General features: G+C 39.4%; 2 protein-coding genes across 2 annotated transcripts in view; both read left to right on the forward strand.

Moving 5' to 3' along the window:
• The first annotated feature begins 983 nt into the window (after nt 1-983).
• Nucleotides 984-20424, forward strand: LOC132230856 (guanylate-binding protein 7-like). Its single transcript, XM_059688949.1, has 10 exons — nt 984-1115; nt 5027-5222; nt 8876-9003; nt 12052-12161; nt 12369-12565; nt 15122-15367; nt 16264-16544; nt 18470-18682; nt 19740-19842; nt 20174-20424. Exons 2-10 carry the CDS (start codon nt 5033-5035, stop codon nt 20407-20409), a joined length of 1704 nt encoding a protein of 567 aa, XP_059544932.1. The 5' UTR covers nt 984-1115; nt 5027-5032; the 3' UTR covers nt 20410-20424.
• LOC132230852 (guanylate-binding protein 1-like) overlaps nt 1094-22424 on the forward strand; it is a 178060-nt gene continuing 156729 nt past the window's right edge. The window contains exon 1 of the mRNA XM_059688946.1: nt 1094-1115. The gene's annotated coding sequence lies outside the window, so the exon portion shown is untranslated. The remainder of the gene's footprint in view (nt 1116-22424) is intronic.

The following is a 22424-nucleotide window of genomic DNA, read 5'->3' on the forward strand; positions in this document are numbered from 1 at the left end:
GTTATAATAACTTTCTTATAATTTCTGCTTCTCTGTATTCCTATGAGTTCATGTGAACACCGTGTGTTATATCTTTATTTCAATAGGCGATGAAACCACTGACCTCCTTTATTCTGCTTTGCTAAATATATTACTTTTAAGTATAAAATAGGCCCTGCAATACAATTATATACATATTGTTGTATACAATTGCTTCTGAAACCAACTAAGAGGAGAAAGGAGAGGAAGTCTGTATTTATACTGTCTTTTCTAATTACACAATTCCCTTATTGCTACTCTTTGGTTTTCTATGTGAATTTCCATTACCATCTGAGGTCACTTGCTTCCTGCTTGAACACCTCCTTTTGTGTTGTTTCTATAGTCAATTTGCTAGCAATAAAGTTCCTTCAGGTCCCCACACTGTTTCAAATAAAATCAGTTGTTTGGAGAACTTCAGAGATCTCTGTGATGAGGCACTGCTTCTCTCCCTGGTCAAAAATCTCTGAGCCACTGCTCCTCCCTGGGCAGGGGTGATAGCCTCTGGTCTTCCCCACGTGCCTCTCCCAGCTTGGAAACTCCTTCCTACAAGTGAGCCAGAGTGAGGGTGAGCAGGCCAGGCAATCTCAGCCCCCATCCTTCCCCCCACCTATGCACCAGCTGGAGCCTTCACTCTGAGTGGGGCTGGATGGAGGTTGACAGCCCCAGCCTCCAGGAATTCAGTCTCTGCAACTCAGTGTTGGAGGGGAATGAGAAATACTGGTGGCTTGCCTCTCCCATTGACATACCTTACCCTGCTTGAAGAGGGAAGAGGGAGCCACATCTGTTGACCACACCCACCAGGAACCAGCAATAGAGCTTTTCTCAAACAACTTTTTTAAGAAATTCAGTGAAATCCAATAACCTTCTCCTTTGCCTAGCTTTCAGAAATTCCTTTTTTTGGTTTGTTTTTGAGTCAGTGCTTTGTATTCAGTGCTTTTAGTTTCACATTACTCTAAACCCTTCACTTCTAATTAATGGGTCTTTAGGAATTCCAGAAAGTCACATGACATAAGACAAGTAAATAAAAGCTCAACCATGCAGTGAAAGACAGAGAAGTGACAGAAACCACTCCAACCTACACTGAGGAGAAAAAACAGGTAAGAACTTTATTACGAAAACTCTATACATTTTGGTCACACAAATGAGCTTTGTTTCATAGAGTGGATGACTTGTTTAGAAGTAACCCAGGTTCTGGTTGCCAGGTGGAGGAAGGATGAGGCTGGGTGAAAATGGGGAAGGGATTACAGAGTACAAATTGGCAGTTATAAAACTGTCACAGGGATGTAAAGTACAGCTTAAGGAATGTGCTCAATAATATTGTGATAATTATATAGGCTGCCAGATGGGTACTAGACCTATTGAGGATTGTACTTCTTAAATTATAGAAATATCCAATCCCTGTGTAGTATACTGAAACTCATACATATTGAATGCCAACTGTAATTAAAAATAAACATTAAAGAAATAAAATAAAACATAGCCCAGGTCCACTAGATCCAACTTCTTAGTGCCAACTTTTTTCCTAATGGCTTACAAAGAGAATTTGGCCCCACTACTTTACTAAAAATTTTCTCCTTAAAAACCTACTGTGGTACATCACTGAAGCTCTCTGTGCTCTCAAGCAGTTTTGCTCTTGCTTTCTGGAAACTCTGCCTCTGAATTCCTTGTCTTGGCATGAACTTCACTCCTCACCTACTTCTCTTACAGCAAAAAATGCGTGTTCTTTTTATTTTGACCTCGGTTCTACTCAACCCAACTCTTACTGCTTGGCTGTAATAAATATCTGGCATGATTTTCAACTTCTAAAGTGGTCAGTATCTTGAGTAGCCAGACAAGCAGGAGTGAGGGAGGGAAGAGGTAGGACAGAAGATAACATGTCCGCTGTCTCCAGCACCAAAGACATGAAGTTCCCTCTTAGACTTGCTCTTCTTGCACGTTCCTTAACATCAGCAACAACAGGTACCTAAATGCACACCCCACACTGGAAGTGCACACTTGGCATTGGAGGGCAAAGGGACAGCAGGAGGCTAGTACTGGGCCTGGCTACCAGCAGCTCAGCTCAGGCCTTTTGTTTGGATCAGAGGCCTCTGTGAGTCAACCAGCACACATCCACTTCGTCACTAGTACAAGCTGCCCCACTGGCACCCCCCAGGGCTACACAAACAGCCCTGCTTGGGGGAAGGAGGAATGTATCCTCCCTCAAATGCCAAAAGGGACTAAACCCTTCCTTGGGTTGGTGGAGTAAACCCCATCCACTTGCAGAGGCTCTTGGTGGAACCTCTTGCCCTCCATCTCTCTGTCCCTCCTCAGGGACAGGGAGAGTTAGGACAGCTGAGGTCCTGTCCCCTGTCTTCAACACCCAAGCACCACCACCTCCTCCTCACCCCATAACCCCCACCTCCAGGCACTGGAGAAACTGAGAGAAAAGGTATTCCTTAATTTACAAACAATTTAAGTCCTGAATGAGTGACAATGATTATTTTTGTATTTAATAAACTTAATATTCCAAAGATATTACAAAGCTGTGTGATATAGAATAATTCAATTCATGACCAACTGTTAGAAATAACTATAAAAGCTAATGGTGTTTGTTTACCAGGCATTGTTTCTCATGTGGTCCATACAAGAACCATCTCAGAATATCCTGTCACACTTGCTGACAAGTCAAGGCTTGGGGTAGTTTTCACCATCACTTCAGATGTACTGACTCTCCTGAGGAGGAACTTTGGAAACCATCTAACTCCACACAGGAGAACTATTTCATTTTACTTGTTTATTTGAATTTAAGAGCTTTTGGATTGAGTATTTCAGTTTACTTGCACTTTAAAAAAAAAAATGCTTGTGAACTCTCCTATTCCTACCAAAATTTTAAATATTCTCTCTAAGAAAAAAAAACAACTCTGCAAATTTTCCTGCTTATAACACAGCAGTAGAAGAGTAATGTTTACTCCCCACCTCTTCTCCCAATAAACTTTAGAAAAGAAAAAAAAAACCAGAGAAATGTTACAGAGAATGTGTCTTTAAATTTTTCATGTTATTTTCTGAGAAAAATCTTTTTGACATATTATTTCTTGGCAATTTGCAGCTTACTCAATGGATTAACGCTTGCTCATTGTTAAACACTATATTAATCCTGGAAAAGTCTTTTAATTAGTGAGACCCTGTGTGTTACCATTCTGTAAAGAGTCAGGCAGGAATTCTTGCTTTATCTATCACACTGATAAGAAAATGCAGGCTCACAGATGTGAGTCATTTTTAAAAGGTCACACTAACAGAAAGTGATGTGAACCCCGGTGTTTGAACCGCAGTTGCCACTCCAGAATCTGTGCTCAGACATCCCAGGTCAGCTCTGGGTTCCTCCTTCAGAACTCATCCCTCTCCCCAGCTGTTACTGCTGCTCCTATCCTGCCTGAGTCCTACTCTACATGCCCACAACTGGATCAAGAGATGTCACTGTTCAGTCCAAAGCCAAATCGTCACCTTCATTTAGAACTTTACCACCCTGCCCTCTTAGGCACTCAATTTTTAATCACTATTAACATAGGATTCAGTATGCACCACATGATTTTAAGAGCATTATAAATTTCATCATATATTTAACCTTCCTAATGACCTTAATCACTAATACAGGGGTCCTTAAACTACGGCCTGCGGGCCACATGCAAATACAAATATCGTATTTGTTCCCATTTTGTTTTTTTACTTCAACATAAAATATATGCAGTGTGCATAGGAATTTGTTCATAGTTTGTTTTTTTTTAAAACTATAGTCCAGCCCTCCAACGGTCTGAGGGACAGTGAACTGGCCCCCTGTTTAAAAAGTTTGAGGACCCCTGCACTAACTGGTTGGTTTTTTTTTTTAGTGTTGCCATTTTATGGAAGAAGAAACTGAAACAGAGAAATGACTCTTTCCAGTGCACACAGCTAAGAGAGCATGGAATACATGAATGTTGTGTAGCATTGTCTTTGAGAAAGTACATGGATAAAGCACTTTGACTGCTTTCTGTCCCTTGATTGGATGAAATGCCCACTGTGATGAAAACAGTAAAGTAGGACCTCTCCCAGCTGTGGGACTCTGGAAGCTCTGAGCACACCCTAAAACACCCTGGCTACAGCCTCTCTTCCCTGCTAGCCCAGAAACAAAAACATGTCCTGTATTCAAGATTAAATAAATGAATTCCTGCATTCATAACTTTATCTGGGTCCTATAAAGGTCTGTATTGTGGTGTTTTGAGAGGGAGTCTCATTTTTTGTCTTCTTCTCTCAAAGTCTCCCCTCCTCCAACTGCTACAGCTCCCAGGTCATTTCTCCTCCTCAAGGTCATGGAGCACATTTATTTCTCTTTTTCTGAGAGGCCTATTCTCAACATCCTCTATATAAATTCTGTCCCCATGCTCCCTATCTTAGTTCCAGCTTGTTTTCTCCTGAGCACATTTTATCATCTAATATGCATATACTATGCATATTGTTTATTTGCTCTCTGTAATGTCTGTCTCCTCCTACTATAATAGAGCTCCATGTGGCAGGAATTGATATCCATTTTGTTCATTACTTGATACTGAGCACTTAAAATAGTGCACAGCTCATGTTAGGTGCTCAGAAAACATATGCAGTTAACAAGAAACTAAATTATTCTGGAACTCCAGGTATCTTCTCTGGTCACTCCTCATCTCCTACATATCCCATTCTGTCTCTGCTTACCCCCAATATGTTAATGTTGTCAAGGATCCATTATCAGTGTTTTATTTTGCTCATTCAATTCTTTTTATGCAGCACATGGGCAAGGTTGTATTAGGGTTTAATTAAAGATCAATATGATAATGTACATAAGGAATCTGTGCCAGGCCCTGACACACTAGGCTAAATACTTATATTTTAGAAACATGCAAAATGTGGGAAACTGATTTTTAAGTTCTACACACAAAAGCTGACATGCATGTGGCTTGTGTAATTGTTAGATATGACTTTGCGACCTTGTGTTGTACTGAGTTGTTCCTCTGCATTACAGCTCACCATGGCCTCTGGATACACCATGCTGGACCCCATCTGTCTGGTGGAAAATCGGAATAATCAGCTGACAGTAAATCCGAAAGCAGTGGAGATTCTAGACAAGATGTCTCAGCCTGTGGTGGTGGTGGCCATCGCAGGTCTGTATCGGACAGGAAAATCCTACCTGATGAACCGCTTGGCAGGAAAGAACCAGGGTGAGTGTTGTTCTGGGGCAGCGGCCATTTGCTTGGAGGCAGTGGTAACAGAGGCTGATCATGTCTCCTTCAGGGTCATCTTACAAAATGCCTAACTTCTTCCACTGAAAAAATGTTCTAACAGTCACCACCAAATAAATATTCTACCCCATTGTTCCACAAAATCTCACTCTTTGAGCCAGTAACAAGGGGTTCCCCAACTTAATCCAAAGATCCACCCATTATTCTTGATCCCATCCACTCTTTCTGCTGAGGAGCTCAGCTCCAGTAATTATTCCCTTCCTTTCTCTCCCATCTCACTTGTGTCCTAAACTTCAGGGCCTTTTCAACTAGGACACAAATATTGTTCAACATGTCCTGTTTTTAAAAAGGGATGGAAAGAACAACAGACAGCAGTATATTCTATATATGCTATCTCTCACCTGTTCTACTATCCAGTTTTTTTCTATTGCTAAGCAAAATTTTGCTAAATTATACCCTCTTTTCTGTATCTAGTCTTTTCCAATATGTGAACTATAACACAGAAGAGTGCACAAAACATACACATATACAAAGTTAATAAAAATAAAGTGATCCTCTGTGTAATCACTGTCCATATCAAGAAATAAAACTTCACCAGCACCCAAAAGCCCTAGCTGTACCCTCTGACACCTCACTAGAGCTCACCAATGTTTTGATTTTCATGCTGCATGCTTTCATTCTTCCTTTTAAAAGTGGTTTTACTAACTGCATATGCATTTTTAAGAATAGCTTAAATATTATATAAAGGAAAGTCCATTCAGGTATTCTTTGGAATCTTGCTTCTTTTGCTCAACAAAAAATTTAAGTTTTATCATGTTTGTTATATTTATCTGTAATTTATTTATTTTCACTATTTTATAGTATGCTATTGTGAGAAGATATGCATAATTTATTTATCCATTTTTTGTTGATGAACATTGGTTTTGTTTCTAGTTTTTTACTTTTATGAATGATGCTGATATGAACCTCCTCAATTGTATATCCTGGTGCACAAATACACAAACTTACCTTGTGTGACAGACCCAGAAGTAAAATTGCTCAGACATGGATTATAAATTTCATCAGCCTTTGTAGATACTTTCAAACAGCTTTTCAAACTTTATATGCAATGTATACGTTTATTAGCAGTCATTGAGACTTCTCCACAATGTCATAAAAATTTGGTAAAAGGCATTTAAAATTTGATGATCTGGTAACTTATATAGGTGCATAATATTTTCCTTATTATAAAAAAGTTTGAGCATCTTTTCACATATTAATTTACTCTTTGCAGTTCCTATTTCTTAAAGTCATTTTTCTTTCTTATTAGGTTGCCCCTTTTGGTTCATACTAATTTTTAGAGTAATCTGCCTATAACTCATTTCTGTACTTCATTTCTCTTTATGAAGACCACACACCATTTTTTTAAAATATATTTTTATTCATTTCAGAGAGGAAGGGAGAGAGGGAAGAGAGATAGAAACATCAATGATTTGAGAGCGTCATTGATTAACTGCCTCCTGCACACCCCCTACTGGGGATGGAGCCCACAATGAAGACATTGACCTCGACTGGAATCAAACCCAGGACTCTTCAGTCCCCAGGTTGATGCTCTATCCACTAAGCCAAACCAGCTAGAGCCACACACCATTTTAATTTTCAAATATCTTCCTCTATGTCTCATAAGCTCAGCACCATTTTGGGTTAAACCTCAATACACTGAACTCCAATGATTCCTAGAAATATCTCTCATTGTCTTTCTCTCACTGTGTCTCTTTCTTTTTGTCTCACTCCTCACCCTTTCCTTTTTATCTCCCTCTCTCCTTTTTGCTTTACAATCTTTCCCATTTATTTCTCCTTTTTCCATTTGTTTCTAACAAAACATTTTGTCTTGGTCTTTCCTATAGAGAAATTCTAGACCAATCATCAGGGAAGAACACTTTTTTTTGTCTGTCTTAAAATAATTGATAGGTCTCTTTTGAGGATTCAAGCTTTGAGAACACTAAGGGAGAGAGATCAGTTAAGGAGTTTCAACACCATCCTTTTAATTCTACTCAAGGTAACATCAGGTAATAACAAGGTGCTGTTTCATTGCTGAGGAGGTCCCAACACTCAAAATATTTTAACACACTTAGGTATAGTCAATAATATTGTAATAATTATGTATAATGCCAAATGGGTCCTTGTAATATCAGTGGGAACATTATGCAAAGTATATGGCTGTCTAACCACTATGCTGTACAATTGAAACTAATACAATATAATGTTGAAAGTAAACTGTAAATGGAAATAAAAACAACATCTAAATTGTGACTCTACCACCCATTCATAGAACAGGAAAAAAAAAGAAAGAAAACAAAATGATTTGTTCCCAGTCAAGGTCCAGGAACAAGACTAGGTCACTACTCTCTCCCCTTGTTGATAACTTTCTTTATGAGTTTTTACCTCTCATAACTGAGAGTGATGACTTTCAATTATACCTACCTTTTCCCACTGGGAGAACTGGGAGTTTGGATTACACTATATTACTAAGCAAACAATCAAATGCTAAACCAATGTAGAAGAATGCAGACCATCTCAGGCTTTACACCCTCTCTATGGAGAACTCACTGGATGTGGAAATAGAATGGCCTCAGCCAAGCTGAAGCAAACGCTCTTACACATTCCATCATGTCTGTTTCTAGTCCCCATTGAAGGAAACATTGGCCTATGGCAGATGTTAAAAATGTTGAACTGTTAAAGAAGATATATCAGGCACAGGTTCTTGGATATATCAATTGCATGCTCTCCACCTGTTGGTTTAAGCCTTTTGAAAGAGGAGCTATCACCTTTCACAGTCATTTTCTGCCTTCACTTCCATTATATCCCCACCTGAGGCAGGGGGGGGGGGGACAAAACAAAAGTCATCATTTCCTTGAAAAAGAGAAAAGAAATAAGAAAACTACAGGAATAATAGGGAAGGAAAATCCAACAAAGCTAATTATCAATCTATGTCCTAGCAGGAACACAAGAACCTCTCAAGGGGTAACTGAAGAATGTTTAATAGAGGGACTCATACAAGGTCATAAGCAGGTCACAGAGAACTAATTGGAGATGAGGAAGCACTGAGAGGGTGGCAAAAGCAATGGCCAGGGAACTATAGTCACTCCTATAGCCTGAACAGCCAAGCAGAAAGTGAAACCAGAATGTGGCAAAGACCAGCACTTGTGGATGGAGCTAAATGAAAGGGCTGTGACCCACTGAGAGGAACAGAGGCACTGGGACACCAAAGCTCACCAAGGGGAAGTGAGAGGACCATATTCCTGACCTCTAGTCTCATGTTGGCGCCTCCCACTGGTGGAACTCTACCAGAACCTGAAGGACAAGGGAACTCATCAATGTCAGAAAAAAATATAAAGGTCAATAGAGGTTATAGTAATTCTGAAATGTGACATTGCTTGAAGCATTGATAGTTTGAAGTGAATAGGGAGCACAGAGTGTTTCTTGAGAAGGCTCTGAACATGAATAAAGGTTGGATAGGCTGTCCTTGCTGAAATGAAAGCAACCTTCCTCCCAACCTGGCACTCACATTCTGACAAGTTTAACCAATGTAACCTATGGGCAGCCTGGACTATCTGCTCTTACTCTCTACGCTTTCTCCTCTAACTTTGCAGGATTCTGTCTGGGCTCCACAGTGCGGTCTGAAACCAAGGGCATCTGGATGTGGTGTGTACCCCACCCCTCCAAGCCCAACCACACTCTGGTCCTTCTGGACACTGAGGGCCTGGGCGATGTGGAAAAGGTAAGGCAAAGAGTCTTATTTGTTTTTGATAATTCACATACAGTTTAATTTGCAACCTCAATTCATCTTTTATGAAATATTTCTGTAAACTACAGATCCAATAAAGAATAATGAGGTTAAATTTTGTTTTCTTGAGTTTACTTTCTTGGAAACTCAATACTCTCCTTATTAGGTATAGATGTTCTGATTTTTATAGTTGGTTAAAAGGTACAAGATAACAGACACTTATTGGGCATCTAAATTCTAGGGTTTTGTGTTAACCACTACAGTGGGGCCTTGACTTACGAGTTTAATTCATTCCGAGACCGAGCTCGTTAAGGAGCTTGTTAACTCAAATTACTCTGTCAACTCAAAGCAAAAAATCGGCCGAGAGACAGCTGGTATCTCAAAAAACTCCTTAGTCGGGACACTAATAAGTCAAGGCCCCACTGTATAGATATTCATGATTGAGGAAAAGTCCCAGAGCCTTGTTGGGAGATAAGAAATATGTAGTGTTATCAGTACCAGGTGCCATGGATACAAGGAGTGACATATTTAACCAGCCTTCAGGATACAAAACATATCCAGGAGGAAGCTATAATTATGGGATCAATGTACTCTACCAGTTAAGGTCCGTGTGATTGATGGGCTTAAAGGTAGGAAACATGAAAACGGCATTTCAGTAGAAAAACATCTATATATATAAAGTGGTAATATGCAAATTAGCCAAGCATCACTACCGGCTCAGGAGAAGGCTGCATCACTACTGCTCAGCAGGAGCTGCATTCGCAGATGGGTGGGAGGGGAGTGCGTGCTGCCCCAGCCCCAGCAGACACACACCAGGGGTGGAGGCGTGCTCCGGTGGGTGGCAGCAGTGGCCAGAGTGAAGCAGCCCCGGTCCCAGATGCCTGGCAGCAGCTGGAGCAAAGCAGCCCCGGTCCCAGGTGCCTGGCAGCAGCCAGAGCGAAGCAGCCTGGGTCCTGGGTGCTGGAGGGAAGCCGGTACTGTCAGCCAGCGGAAGGAAGGCCTATGCTTGCATGAATCTTCCTGAATCGGGCCTCTAGTATTTAAATAATATTCAAAAAAAAAACACTTCAGCTACCCCAGACACATTAATTAAGGTTTTTAGTCCAAGTCTCTGGGTTTTAGAGATGAATTCCTCCCTGACTTCTATAAATTCATGAGCTAGACCCACCAAAAATATACATAAATGGGATAGTTTAATGTATTGTGCCTTTGCTGTGTTATTTGCAGTCAATCTTGTGTTCTTATTTGTATTAGCCAGAGCCTAAAATGATAGCACAGTGGTCTTTGGCTTCCATTACTGCAAAAAAATAGGGGGAAGAATTAAATTCTGAATTTTAATATTAATTTTTAATTGAATTTATTGGGGTGACACTTGTATAATCAAAATTATACAGGTTTCAGGTGCATAATTCTGCAGCACATTTTCTGTATACTATATAGTGAGTTTACCACTTCAAAGTCAAGCATCTGTCCATCACCATTTATTCCCCCTATACCTTCCTCTAAATTCTCTCAACCCACTCCACTGGCAATCACAACACTGTTGCCTGTCCATGAGTTATTTCTCTTTTTTGCTCAACACCCTCATTTTTCTCAATACACACACACACACACACACACACACACACACACACACACACACTCCTGTCAGCCTGCTCTCTATCTATGTGCCTGTCTCTATTTTTATATGTTGATTTTTATTGGTTTTTAGAGAGAGAGAGAGGAAAGGAGAGGGATGAGAGAGAAACTTCATAGACCAGCTGCCTCCTGCATGACCCCTACTGGGGGATTGAGCCCGCAACCCGGGCATGTGTCCTGACTGGGAATCAAACCAGGGACCTCTTGGTTCCTAGGTCAATGCTCAACCACTGAGCAACACCGACCAAGCAGTCTGTTTCTATGTTGATTGTCATTTCATTTTGTTCATTAGATTTCACATAGGAATGAAATCATGTGCTACTTGTCTTTCTCTGGTTGGCTTATTAGCATAATTCAAGTTTAAAGTACTCAGTAGTCACCTCAGTATAAACCCAAGATGATATACTGATTGCTAACACATTATAGTTTACATAAACCTTCTTCTTTTTAGCTAATTACATTTGTAAAGGAGCCAAAGCATAACTAATTGTCATCTGATAGAAGCCAAAGTACATACTGTCCTTGGAACTCTAGTGTTTTTAGCAGTATCCAATTCTATATCATTCATGATTTACCCTGTATGTTATGTTCGGACTCATCATCTATTCCTACCACATACATAGCCAATACTTCAATCAAATAAAATAACATATTATACCTTTGTATGAACACACTTTCTGACTATTCTGATTGGCTTCTCTAGATCCTTCCATCTACACGGTCTCTTTCTTTACACAGTTCCACCTTCTGCACATTCTTTAAAGCCCAGCTACTTTCAACCTAATAGAATTGTATCTCATTCAGACATAATCCCTTCTTGCCCTAAAATCACAGAGTAAGTTTTCTGGGTTTTGCATTCCCCCTTTGTCTTTTATGTTATAACATTGGGTTGCACTCCTGGCAGAGTTGATCACCTTGGATGCATTTACATGTTGCCAGGTATATTTGCACCTCCAGGAAGTCATCTCTGGAGGTCAGAGATTGCCCTATGAAACTTTATATCCACAAAATTAAATGTGGTATCTGGCATTTTTTAGATGCACAATGAGAAGTTAGTGAATTTAATTGACTAGCATTTGTGTCACCAATAAGCTCATGGTCAAGAGAAAGTTGCAACGAAATCATTACACACTTACCATCCATACATCTATGTTCTTGGAACTGTTTTAAACATTTGACACACACATGTACAGTGTCATTCACTTCTTTTAATTGCTAAAGAACTCAGACCTTGAAAGGAATCAATGTAAAAACCCAAAAATGAGGTTTAAATTTAGCACTGTCATCACAGTATATGTTATTTGCTCTACTGTTCAGTTGTAGTATTGCTGACATAGTGCATGAACAACTGAATGGGTGATTGAAGAGTAGATACCCAATGCCCTGCTGTAATGTACTTTCTAGGGTGACTCAAAAAATGACTCATGGATCTTTGCCCTGGCCGTGCTTCTGAGCAGCATGTTTGTCTACAACAGCATGAGCACCATCAACCACCAGGCCCTGGAGCAGCTGCAGTATCCTTCCAGGAACCCAACCACATGTGTCATGGAGGCTATGGGAAAATAACTGACACTCTTTTGTTGTTGTTTTTCCTCATGTCAATATTCATGATTGAGCGAAAAGGGACACAGGGTGAATGGAAATGTTAATAAAAATGATTTCTGGGTGAGATCTGGAAATTTTGGCATGGTGCACTTCTCATTCCTTAGCTAAGATCCCAGCTATGTGACTGAACTAACAAAGCTAATCAGGACAAAGTCGTCTCCCATCTCTAGTGAAGGAGATGACTCAGCCATGTTTGCAAGTTTCTTTCCAGACTTTGTTTGGGTTGTACGGGATTTCACGCTGGAGCTGGAGTTAGACGGATGCACCATCAGTGAAGATGAGTACCTGGAGAATGCCTTGAAGTTGGTTCCAGGTACCAGAGGAAGGTCTGGGTGGTAAAGGGTTCAGTAGGAGGTTGGATTAACTGAGCCCTGTCATTTAGCACTTAAGGTCAATATAATCTTTATTTTTTATTGCACTGAGGCCCGTGCTAATGGTATTATGTGTATGACAGATGGGTATGGTTTCAATTGTTATTATTACTAAAAGTAGTCCAGTGACCAGGATTTAAGCTGGCTGAGGAAAAGGAGAACCCAATATTAGACCAAAGATTTTAGGAAATTTGACACCATGAAAAAATTTTGAGGATAACAACCAGTGCTAAGACTTCCTAAGGCTTAAATACTTGTCTTTCCAATTAAGTTTAGTGCTCCTCTGCTTTCTATTTATAGAAAAATGTCCATCACTATGGATGATGGTTAACTCAGAATCACAAAATTATCAAATGACTTCATTTTTACATAGTCTCTTTTAATAGACTGCATAGTTACATCATATATATATATATATATATATATAGTGTTTCCCAAAATTTAACATATCCTTCCAGTAAGACTGACAAATCCTTCATTATCTCATTGTTATAACATCACTCTCTTCATTCCATAGCCTATTATCATGTTCATATAACACATTCATTATACAGAATACATTTAGCCAAGAGGAAAATGGGTGGTACCTAGAAGCATGTCCATTTTTGCTAATTTAATCATAATTTATTTATTAATTCTAAAATCATTTATTGAACAGCTGATATATGCCCAGAATTACTCTGTGTGACATTGTCATGACCAATATAATCTGAAGTCTCCAAGTGACATTAGGTTAGCCTTACTTGTCGATGTTATCTGCTAAAAAGTCTCTGCACATATTTATATTGTACTAGAGGCCCGGTGCACGAAATTTGCGCAGGGGGGGGTGACCCTCAGCCCACCCTGCACCCTCTCCAATCTGGGACCACTCGAGGGATGTCCGACTGCCCGTTTAAGCCCGATTCCACCAGGATCGGGCCTAAACGGGCAGTCGAACATCCCTCTCACAATCCAGGACTGCTGGCTCCCAACCGCTCGCCTGCCTGTCTGCCTGATTGCCCCTAACCGCTTCTGCCTGCCAGCCTAATCATACCCTAACCACTCCCCTGCAGATCTGATCGATGCCTAACTGCTCCCCAGTTGGCCCAATTGACCCTAACTGCCCTCCCCTGCAGGCCTGGTCACCCACAACTGCCCTCCCCTGCTGACCTGGTCACCCCTAACTGTCCTCCCCTACAGGCCTGGTTTCCCCTAACTGCCTTCCCCTGCTGGCCTGATCGCCCACAACTGCCCTCCCCTGCTGGCCATATTGTGGCAGCCAACTTGTGTCCACATGGGAGTGGCCACCTTTGACCACATGGGGGTGGCCATCTCCATCTTGTGTGTTAGAGTGATGGTCAATTTGCATATTACTCTTTTATTAGATAGGATTTTTTCCTCACTCGAATCTATTTATTGCAGATTTTCTGAACATTTATGTGATCAAATATTCCCTTGAAAACCATATAAATTCTCCCCAAGCAAACTTTTAATGCACACTCATTCTCACTCTCTCTCATATGCACATATCATGGAGTTAATGAAGCATATAATTTTATCTGTTGATACCAAGTTAGGAATTCCTGCATTAGTTTTTCTAATCTTTATGTTGAAAGTATTACAGATGTCCCATTTGTTTTTGTTTGTTTGTTTATTTTTGCCATTGACCCCCTCCACCCCACACCCACCCCTCTATTGCCTTCACCACTCTATTGTCTGTGTCCATGGGCTATACATATGTGCATATATGTAAATTCCCTGGTTAATCTCTCCCAACCCAAGCCCCACCTCAGTTGTGTGTATTTTTTACTCTGATTTTTAGAAGTTGTTCTTATTATTGTCTGTCCTCATCATCATATTTTTCCTAGCAATATAATAAATTTCCATATATCTACCAGGAAATATTTGACTCTTACTTTAGAGCCCACATTATATTCTGACATGAGGACTATAATATCAAGAGTATTTCTGACAATTTTGGGGATTAACCTATCATTCAAAAATATCTAGCCTTGACTGGTCTGGCTCAGTGGATAGAGCATCAGCTTGCAGACTGAAGGGTCCTAGGTTTGATTCCGGTCAAGGGCACGTACCTTGGTTGCGGACACATCCCCAGTGGGGGGTGTTCAGGAGGCAGCTTATCGATGTTTCTCTCTCATCGATGTTTCTAACTCTCTATCCCTCTCCCTTCCTCTCTGTAAAAAAATCAATAAAATATATTTTAAAAATATATATCTAATAAATAGTCAAGCCATTGGAAATCATGGAAGAGCTAAGAAAGACAATCATAAGTTTCTTCAGATGGCATAACAGCTTCCTCTTCTTCCTCAGAAGTAGTTCTTTTACTCCTGGTTCTGGACACACACACACACACACACACACTCACAAATCTATGTTTTGGGAAGATTATCATTATGTTGATTTTGATGATTAAATGTGAGATATGCAAGCACCATGGAAATGAACGTTCTTTTCTGAAGACTGTCTCACCAATCACTGCTCTTTTTTCTTCTCTACAGGGGAGGATCCCAAAATCCAGCAAGCCAACATCCCTAGAGAGTATATCAAGAAGTTCTTTCCAAAGCGAAAGTGCTTTACCTTTGACTGGCCTACAACTGACAAAAAATTATTACACCGTCTGGATGGGGTGTTAGAAAACCAACTAGTGTGCACTTTCCAGGAGCAATCCAAAAATTTCTGTAACTACATCTTCACAGAAGCAAAAACCAAGACTCTTGGAGAGGGAATCATTGTCACTGGAAATCGTGAGTCACCTTTGTTACAGCATGTTTCTCTGCAGTTCATTGTGTGTGATTGTACTTAGGGTTTTCATCAGTTTTGTTTCCTTCTCTATGTGATGTGAAAAGATATAGATACATGCCACACGTAAAAATGCATTTTTTTTCATAAAAGTTTCCCAATATGAAGGATTGTTGAAGCCCACTGTGTCTCATGAAACTAATACACTAATGACATAAACACAAGCTGCTGTTAAGGAGAGGAATCTGCATGATGATAAGAAAACCAATGAGATGAGTGTGTCCTATTGAGGATACACAAGATATTTTGAGAATTTACACCAGATAGAAAAAAATATATAGCAGAACATAAGGCTCTGAATGCTCATTAGAGTTTGAGAAGAAAAGTTAACTATAGCCTTATGTGTAGGGCTAGATTCACAGATATTCCACCTGGGCAGACATACAAATATTAAACCAAATATAGGGCTGAGATTCCTGGAATTCTTGATGATTTTTTTAAATAAATTTTCATTGGAAAATTTTTCCCACAAATTATCTATTGACCTGTAAAATAAACTCTCTTTAATTTTATTTCAATTGGGAAATGTATCTAGGAGACCCTTGAAAATATTGGCTGAGATCTTTAAGTTTATATTATCATGTGATGAATGTGAGAACCATAAAAGGGAAAGTGTATAGGAGACATAGTGATGTTATTATAAAGAAGTGGATTTGTGGAAGAAAAAGGAGGAGGAAACAAGGATGAGATTAAGGAGGAAGATAAGGAGGAAAAGAAAAAGTGAAGCCAGAAATTTTCATTTCAATATAATTTTTGTTACTGTTAGAATGCTGATCTCTAAAGTTTGTAAAACATGAGTGAGAACTTCCTATCCATTTCCTGAATATTATGTATCATTCAGGGCTAGGGATTCTGGGAAAGGCCTATGTGGATGCCATCAACAGTGGAGCAGTGCCTTGTTTGGAAAATGCAGTGACAACTCTGGCTGAGCATGAAAACTCAGCAGCCATGCAGAAGGCAGCTGACTACTATAGCGAGCAGATGGCCCAGAGAGTGAGCTTCCCCACAGACACGCTGCAGGAGCTGCTGGACCTGCACGCAGCATGTGAGAAGGAAGCCCTTGAGATCTTCATGGAGTGCTCCATTATGGATGAAAAGCAGGGGTTCCGGGAAAAACTTATGGTAATATGTCTTAGCATATATCCTTCCTACTTTCTGTTCTTCTGTATTGATGCCCAGGTATTCCCTTTTTGACCCATAGTTCATGTATTTTCCATTGTAAAAGAGCTTAAATTCATGTGATTGACTGTAGTCTATAGTGGTCTATACACTGATATTTATTCTTTTTCTGGACAATTGGCTCCTTATTTCTATTATGGCAAAACAAATTAATGTGTGCTTATTAGCAGTTTGCAAAAAACACACATTTATTAGTTCACAATTCTTCAGTTGAGTTCCTGTCACAAGATGTATGGGTGCTCTGCTCTGTGTACCAAAAGCTGAAAACAAGATGGAAAAGTTGTACACCTGAAACTAACATATCATAAAGAGGCTCATGGGAACTGCTTCTGCATATTCAAGGCAGCAATGGTGCATTGAATCCTTATCTTGTTTCTAATATCTTTTACTAACTGTCTGCCACCAACTGGAGAAAACTTCTTTTAAAGAGCTGATGTACTTAGGTGTGCACACTTGAGTAATCCCCATTTCTTAATGTCAACTTGTGCCATATGATAATCTAATCATGGATCAATATTCAGCATATTCACAGCCCTAGGGACTGTAGTGTATGGAAAACAGAACAGAGAACTCTTGAGGACAACATAATTCTATTTAACATAAGCACACTCATCTTGTCTTTGAATTTGTCATTGACCATCCTATAAGTTACAAAACTCTCACTTCACAGCCTAGTCAGTTTGGCTCAGTGGATAGAGCATTGGTCCATGGACTGAAGGGTCCCAGGTTTGATTCCCAATCAATGTATCTCTCTCACATTGATGTTTCTCTCTGTCTCTTCCCCTTCCTTCCACTCTCTTTTTAAAAAATCAATGGTAAAATATCCTTGGGTGACGATTAACAAAAAACAAAACAAAACAAAAAAAAGAAAAGAAAACCTCTCACTTCATAAGAAGAAAACCAACAGGATTGTAATTTTTCAAGTATAACAAAAAAATTACTGTTCCTATAATTTTGCACAATTAAACCCTCATTGAAATAATTCATGAGGAGTTCAAAACTCTGTTCAGTGACCATTTTCTTCATTAGTGTTCAGTTTATTTAATGTGCATATATTTTTACTTATAGCAATCCAAAATTGCAGAGTAAAGACTACTTCCAGTCATATTGAACTTTCCATTGCTCATTGTCAAGGGATGGACCTCTGTTAATACTATGACTAGCCGAAACCGGTTTGGCTCAGTGGATAGAGCATCAGCCTGCGGACTGAAAGGTCCCAGGTTCGATTCCGGTCAAGGGCATGTACCTGGGTTGCAGGCACATCCCCAGTAGGAGATGTGCAGGAGGCAGCTGATCGATGTTTCTCTCTCATCGATGTTTCTAACTCTCTATCTCTCTCCCTTCCTCTCTGTAAAAAAATCAATAAAATATATTTTTTAAAAAATACTATGACTGATAAAGGAACCATTGATAATACTGGATTACATATTTGGAATTGGCTAACAGAGTCTAACTTAAGATTTCTCATGAAAAGAAAAATAATTTTTGTTCCTACATAAGGTGACAGATAATAACTAGACACTGGGGTGATCATTTTGCAATGTATGCAAACATCAAATCATTATGTTGTACATCTGAAACTAATATAATGCAATATCTCAATTATGACTCAATTTAAAAAATAAAGGAACCATGGAGTTTGTGTCTACAAACCTCATAATTTCACAAATTTTCAGCCTGAACGCAAGAGAATTAAGGAAATTCCCACAGGTCACCCAAAGAATTGGTCTTAACTGAGACTAAATTAGCTTCTTGATGCTGCTCTGTGATTCCATGCTCCACATCACCTGTTTCTTCCAAGAGGATCAGAGTGGGGTCTTCCCTTCTAAGTGCCTCTTTCCTTTGTACTTCTCAATATTCCCTGGCAGGACATCATAGAGAAAAAGAAGAAAGATTTCTTGCTGCAGAATGAAGATGCATCTGGCAAATATTGCCATACTCAGCTTATGCAGCTTTCAGAACCCCTGATGGAAAGAATTTCAAGAGGAATGTTCTCTGTGCCTGATGGATACAAGCTCTACTTAGAAGCAATAGACAAGCTTGAACAGTCCTATACCCTGGTGCCCAGGAAAGGTGTGAAGGTGAGGAATAAAAAGAGGGGGGAAGACCAGCAGAGGAGGTCACAGAGTCTTTGTGTATCCTTTTGAAAATCTAAGATCATAGGGCCATTTGTGAAGAGAGAGCAAAGCATGGTGATATCTGTACATCTTTATCTTTTATATCCACAATTAGTTAAATACACAAATATATAAGAAATCTTTTTCCCATATATAAGATTTACTATCAAGGATGTAGATAAAAGAGAACATGCCTTTCATTTAGGAAACAATGTAATAGTTTTGCACTGTGGAAAACGGATACATAATTTAAAAAACAATATTCTCCAGAAGCTTATGATCTTGCCTAAAAAGGAAATATAAATAATCAATTGGATGTGGGGGATAATGGCTATCATGCAGGTATACACAAATAGTAATAAAAATGATGGTGATGGCAAGTATATATTGAGCACACACTTCCTAAACCAAGTATATTCTTAGGTACTCTGTTTTAATTATCAATTCAATTTTCAGAATAGTATGAATTTAGGTACTACTGTCATCCCCATCATACAATTGAGAAATGATATGCTCTGAGAAGGTAATAAGTAACCTAAGAACACACAGCCCATAAGTGGTAGAGGTGGCAGGGTAGGTATATGCACATGACATCCAGTCAAATGTCAGAAAGAAGTTCAGCAAAGCTGCCTGGAGAGGAGGTAGAAGCTACAAGTTGAAGTATCAATAGATGCTATGAGTGGAGAAAGGGTAGATGAGCATCCAGTCAGAAAAAAAAATAATGTGCAAATACTGGGAACAATTGAGGAGGAGTGTTTGTAGAACTGCACATAAACCTGGTCGTCTATAATGTGAGGTCGGTGGTGGCGGACATCATTAGGAAAAAACTGTAGAGCTGCCAAAGAGGTTGCCAAAAAGGGTTTGATTCTAACTAAAGTGATGGGATTTCTTACTGTGGCCATGGAATGAAGGGAACCATTGTGGGATCCTAAGAAAGATGACCATTTTACAGGGTCAATTTTTCAGTTCTGTTGAACAATGACTTCCCAACAAGAAGAGTATGTGCTTCCTGTTTCCTCAGGCAATGGAGGTCCTCCAGAACTTCAAGCAGTCACAGGCTGCAACAAAGGAATCCATCCTGCAGGCTGACAAGGCCCTCACTGCTGGGGAGAAGGCTCTAGCAGGTACAGGGCAGGGCTGTGATCACAGAGGGCAGGGGGGTCCCTGCAGTGCCCCTCAATGTGTGAGAGCAAATCCTTCTTGAAACAAGGTGTTTCCACAAAAGGATTAGAATAACTTGGCTAAATCTAAAAATAACCAGGTGACTTTTAATGGCTCCCTCAGGCAATCAGTGCATTTCCATCATATTCTGAAACATGTTTTGCTGGTATTGTTAGTAAGAGTCTTCAGAGATTCCTCTCTGACATTATAAAATCATTTCAGTCTATTATCTTTGATGAGTACAGCTAGGTATAGCTGTTATTTTCTTCTCTCTGTAAAACCACTGTGGAACAGATGAGCAGGCCAAGAAGGAGGCAGTGGAAAGGGAACAGGAGCTTCTAAGGCAGACACTGAATGAAACACAGCAAAAACTGGAGGCTCAAGAGAGAAGCTTCAAGGAACACATAGCCCTAAGTAAGGAGAAGATGAAGAAAATAAAAGAAAATGAACGGAAAAACCAGGAAGAAATGGAGAAATACAAGCAGAGTGTAAGTCTGGGCGTGATGTGGGCAAAGTCTAAAGGTAAGTAACATGGTTTCTCATGAAGGGAAGAGCAAAAGTTTTAATTAAAGTTACAAATGATTCTGTGACATGTCAAGTTAATTGGATCTTCTAAAGTCCTAAGTCTTTAAGACTAAGCACCTTCCATGGTATTAGAGTTTCCGGAGGTCAAATAACATGCTCCAGGCTTCCAAACTGCTGTTTGTGGTGATCATAGAGTTTCCTTGTGCCCCCAAGTGACTATGACTTCAGTTCTTAGGATGTTTGGTACACCCATCAAAAACCCCTGATACAGTGCTAACTGTTCTCAAAATCTCAGATTATACATGATATGAAATATGGGATGCTGAAAATTCTAAAATTTGCTGCTTTCATTTTCACATCAGCCTGCTTCTTTCTACATGTCCAGAGTAAATGCATTTTTTTTTTTGTCCTACCTGGAGTTTGATTACCAGTGTTCTCAAGAGTCAGCAGTTCCCATTATGGGTAACATGTGTGTAGACATCCTACTACAGTGGAACTGAGAAATAGAACTAAACCTCCATCCCTCCCAGAGAACATCCCTAGGACTGAAACACATTCCTGGCATAGTTGTCAGGCCTGACCCAGACCCAACCCCTCTCCACCACCAGTGGGATCCTGCTAAGGGCACATAGGTACACATTCTTACTACCAAGTACAAAGGTTTGGAAACACTGGACAAAAACATCAAGGAGCTATTTGAATTCTACAATGATTGTTATTTGGGTGATACAACTAAATTGAATTAATGCAAGTATTGCTGGGTTTTGCTTAAACTCATAGTCTTTATTTCATAATTCTAACTTCTACTGCATGACTAGGTTCAAGAGTTACTGACGAAATACCAGGAAAAAGAGATGCAACATGAGATTGAAGGTGAGAACAGCTAAAAACACTCTGAATATAAAAATAATAAATTTTACTTCAAAATTAAGAACTCTGCTCTTGAAAAAGCAGACTTTTAATGGAATGAAAAGGCAAGACACAGATTGGAAGTAGCTTTTTTCAAATCACACATCAGGTAAAGGACTTGTATCCAAAATATTTAAAGAACTCTTTAAACTCAACAAATGTGTCACTAATTAGAAGAGCAAATATCCTAAGTATGAGGGGAAAATGATATAATTTGAACAGATACTTCATCAAAAACATATATTTGGATGGCAATAGCACATTAAACAACATCATCAATTATTAACAACATCATTGCTTATTAGAATAGTGGGAATTCAAGCCACAATGAGATACTACTATACACTTCTAGAAAGACTAAAATTAAAAGGACTAAACATCTGAAGTATTGGTGGGGATGTGGAGCAACTGGAACCCTTATACCCTGCTGTGGGAATGTAAATGGTAAATTGCTCTGGAAAACAATTTGTCATTTTCTTAAAAAGTTTAACAAAAACCTACCATGCCATCTATTCAGTTGTTCCTAGATATATCCTCAGTAAAAATGAAAGTTTATGTACATACAATACCTTCTTTGAAAATGTTCATAGCTGCTTTCTTGATAATAGCCAATAACTGGAAACAAGCCAAATGTCCATCAACAGGTGGACAACAAAATTTAACATATCCATACAAAAAAATACTACTGAGCAATAACATGGAATAAACTATTGATACATTAAACAACGTTACAAATATAAATATGCTGAGTGAAAGAAGGCAGAAAAAAAGTCTACATACTGTATGATTCCATTTATGTAAAATTCCAGAAAAAAACAAACTATTCTCTAGTAATGGAAACTGGCCAGTGGTTTCGCCTAGTGATGGGGATGAGGTGTTATGTTCAGGAGGAGGGCCAAAGGGCATGAGGAGATGTTTCAGTCATAGGTATGTTCCTAACTTGATTGTGGTGGTTTGTCAGGTGTGTACAAGTATCATAGATAGATAAAAATGCATTTGGCAGTAAATAGTGTTATCACTATACATCATTAAAGCTGTTCAAAAAAAATAAAAATTCCAGATAGATGGGAAACCCTAGAAATGTTGTCAACAACATTAATGCACTGGAAAA

Source organism: Myotis daubentonii, chromosome 3, assembly GCF_963259705.1.
Source record: "Myotis daubentonii chromosome 3, mMyoDau2.1, whole genome shotgun sequence".
Lineage (NCBI taxonomy): Eukaryota > Metazoa > Chordata > Mammalia > Chiroptera > Vespertilionidae > Myotis > Myotis daubentonii.

What these genes read in the sequence shown, in the direction of transcription:
- LOC132230856 (XM_059688949.1), top strand. Translation starts at nt 5,033, where the DNA reads ATGGCCTCTGGATACACCATGCTGGACCCCATCTGTCTGGTGGAAAAT. An exon ending in AATCATTGTCACTGGAAATC is followed by an intron (nt 15,368 to 16,263) that starts GTGAGTCACCTT and finishes TGTATCATTCAG; the next exon opens with GGCTAGGGATTCTGGGAAAG. An exon ending in TGCCCAGGAAAGGTGTGAAG is followed by an intron (nt 18,683 to 19,739) that starts GTGAGGAATAAA and finishes CTGTTTCCTCAG; the next exon opens with GCAATGGAGGTCCTCCAGAA.